Source organism: Thermobia domestica, chromosome 12 (assembly GCF_964235325.1).
Source record: "Thermobia domestica chromosome 12, izTheDome1.hap1.1, whole genome shotgun sequence".
Taxonomy (NCBI): Eukaryota; Metazoa; Arthropoda; class Insecta; order Zygentoma; family Lepismatidae; genus Thermobia; species Thermobia domestica.
In genome coordinates, this window is record NC_137465.1 from 83,355,144 (window position 1) to 83,356,899 (window position 1,756).

The 1,756-nt window shown below is 37.9% G+C and overlaps 1 protein-coding gene across 1 annotated transcript; it reads right to left on the reverse strand.

Annotated features, from left to right (window-relative positions):
- Nucleotides 1–852: 852 nt before the first annotated feature.
- Nucleotides 853–1,275, reverse strand: LOC145666008 (uncharacterized). The gene has a single exon (XM_081733114.1). It carries the CDS (start codon nucleotides 1,273–1,275, stop codon nucleotides 853–855), a length of 423 nt encoding a protein of 140 aa, XP_081589240.1.
- Nucleotides 1,276–1,756: the final 481 nt, after the last annotated feature.

The following is a 1,756-nucleotide window of genomic DNA, read 5'->3' on the forward strand; positions in this document are numbered from 1 at the left end:
GGAAGGAAATACTGTATAGACTGATCCTGTTTAGAAAGAATGGACAAGGGCTACTAAGTGATGTAGCTTGCAATGTATTCGACATGCAAACCAATGTGGAAACTCATTGGGGAGAGGGAATCTCGCTAAAAATTTAAGCACTCTGTTTTGGGGGTGAATAGTATATTCGGGGGGAAATTGCGTCCAAGTAGTTGGAGAGATGGGTTTCCCTCGGCCGCGGGAGGGGGTGGGCTGCAATTCTTATGTGGTTAACTGCTGGCCCACGATTCAAGATTCCCCTCCCCTCTAGAAAATTCGTAATTAAAACACTGACAGCCTACAAAATCCTTATTAACAATTTAAACGCCATGTGCATATATTTTATTCACACTTGGTCTGTTCCTGGGGGCATTGCATATATCTTATGCACACTTTTGTTTTCTGCTGGAGGCCAATGCATAAATTTCATTTTTTTCTGTTTCGGGTCTCTCTTTTTTATTCTTTGTTAAAAAATATTAATTTTGTTTTGTTGTTCTATACATTTGATTATATTTTATGATGCTTTTCGCGAAAATATGAGTGTGCATAAATTATATCCACATGTCCCCTGGGATAAAACTGAGAAGTAAATTTTCATGTTATTTAAATTTACGATAAATTTCTTTCATAAGTTTGGCTAAATAAGTTCTTATAATGCTCGAAATTTCAAAGTATTTGGAGATAACATTTCAAATAAGTACATTTTCCTTATTTTTTTCTAAATATTCATTCTTAGCTTTTATAAACCAAGAGATAACAAAGATTTTCTGATAATAAAATATAAGAACAAATGACAGTTGAACTCAAGAGTTAGCAGGGAAATCGCCATTTTTTTCAGTTTTTCAAACTTACAATGTGTTTTTCAAAAAAGCAATCTTGGCAAATCGCTTTGTCCTCTGAACACCGCGGACACATGGTTAAAACTTGCTTAGAGTGTTTCGCTGCATGTGCTCTTCCAAAGCTCTGAGACAGCTTGGTATAGCATTCTGTACAACGACGCCTTTTCTTATCTGATGTTTGGAGAATGTGTTTTCTTGAAGAACGTTGCCCATCGGGATGAACTGTGTCTTCTTTCTTCTTACGAAATATCAGAGCAACGGAGAGCTTTTCACGAAAGTCAGTAATTTGGTAAGTTTCGCCCGTAACCTTTTTGAAAATTGCGTGCGCATTAACTACAGCCGCGTTAGTAAGTAGTTCTATTGCCACTTTTCGGTACCATTTCACTTCCTTCCGTGTTGTTGTTGCATAAGAAGCCATCTGGTCGGATACATCAATATACGAATTTGCTTCCTTGTATTCCAAAATCGTGGAAGTTTTTTTGTTGTGTTTTTGTTGTGCTTTATGTAACTTCTGTCATGGTTGGCACATCTTTGGTGAAAAGAAATAAAACATCACGCTTATCCCTCCACTTGCCCACAATCACTTGCCCACATCACTTTGCAGAGCGATCATTTCACCTTTTCGGAGTTTCGCTGAAACTACTGGTTTTGGATTTCCTTTCCGTTTTTTCCTCAAGGTTCCAATCAAATGTGCTTGATTGCTGTTGAGTTCGTGAGCCAAAGCAACACTGGTATAAAAATTGTCTGTGAACAACGTTCTACCGGCATTCAAGAATGGACTCATCATTTCCATCACTATCTTTGTTGACACAGCTTGCTTGGTTGATTTGGCCTCCTTTCCTCCGTAGAGTTTTACGTACCAAGTGTATCCACCCTTGACACAAAGCTTGAATAATTTC

Excerpts from the sequence above, each read along its gene's own strand:
- LOC145666008 (XM_081733114.1), bottom strand. The coding sequence starts at position 1,275 with ATGGCTTCTTATGCAACAACAACACGGAAGGAAGTGAAATGGTACCGA.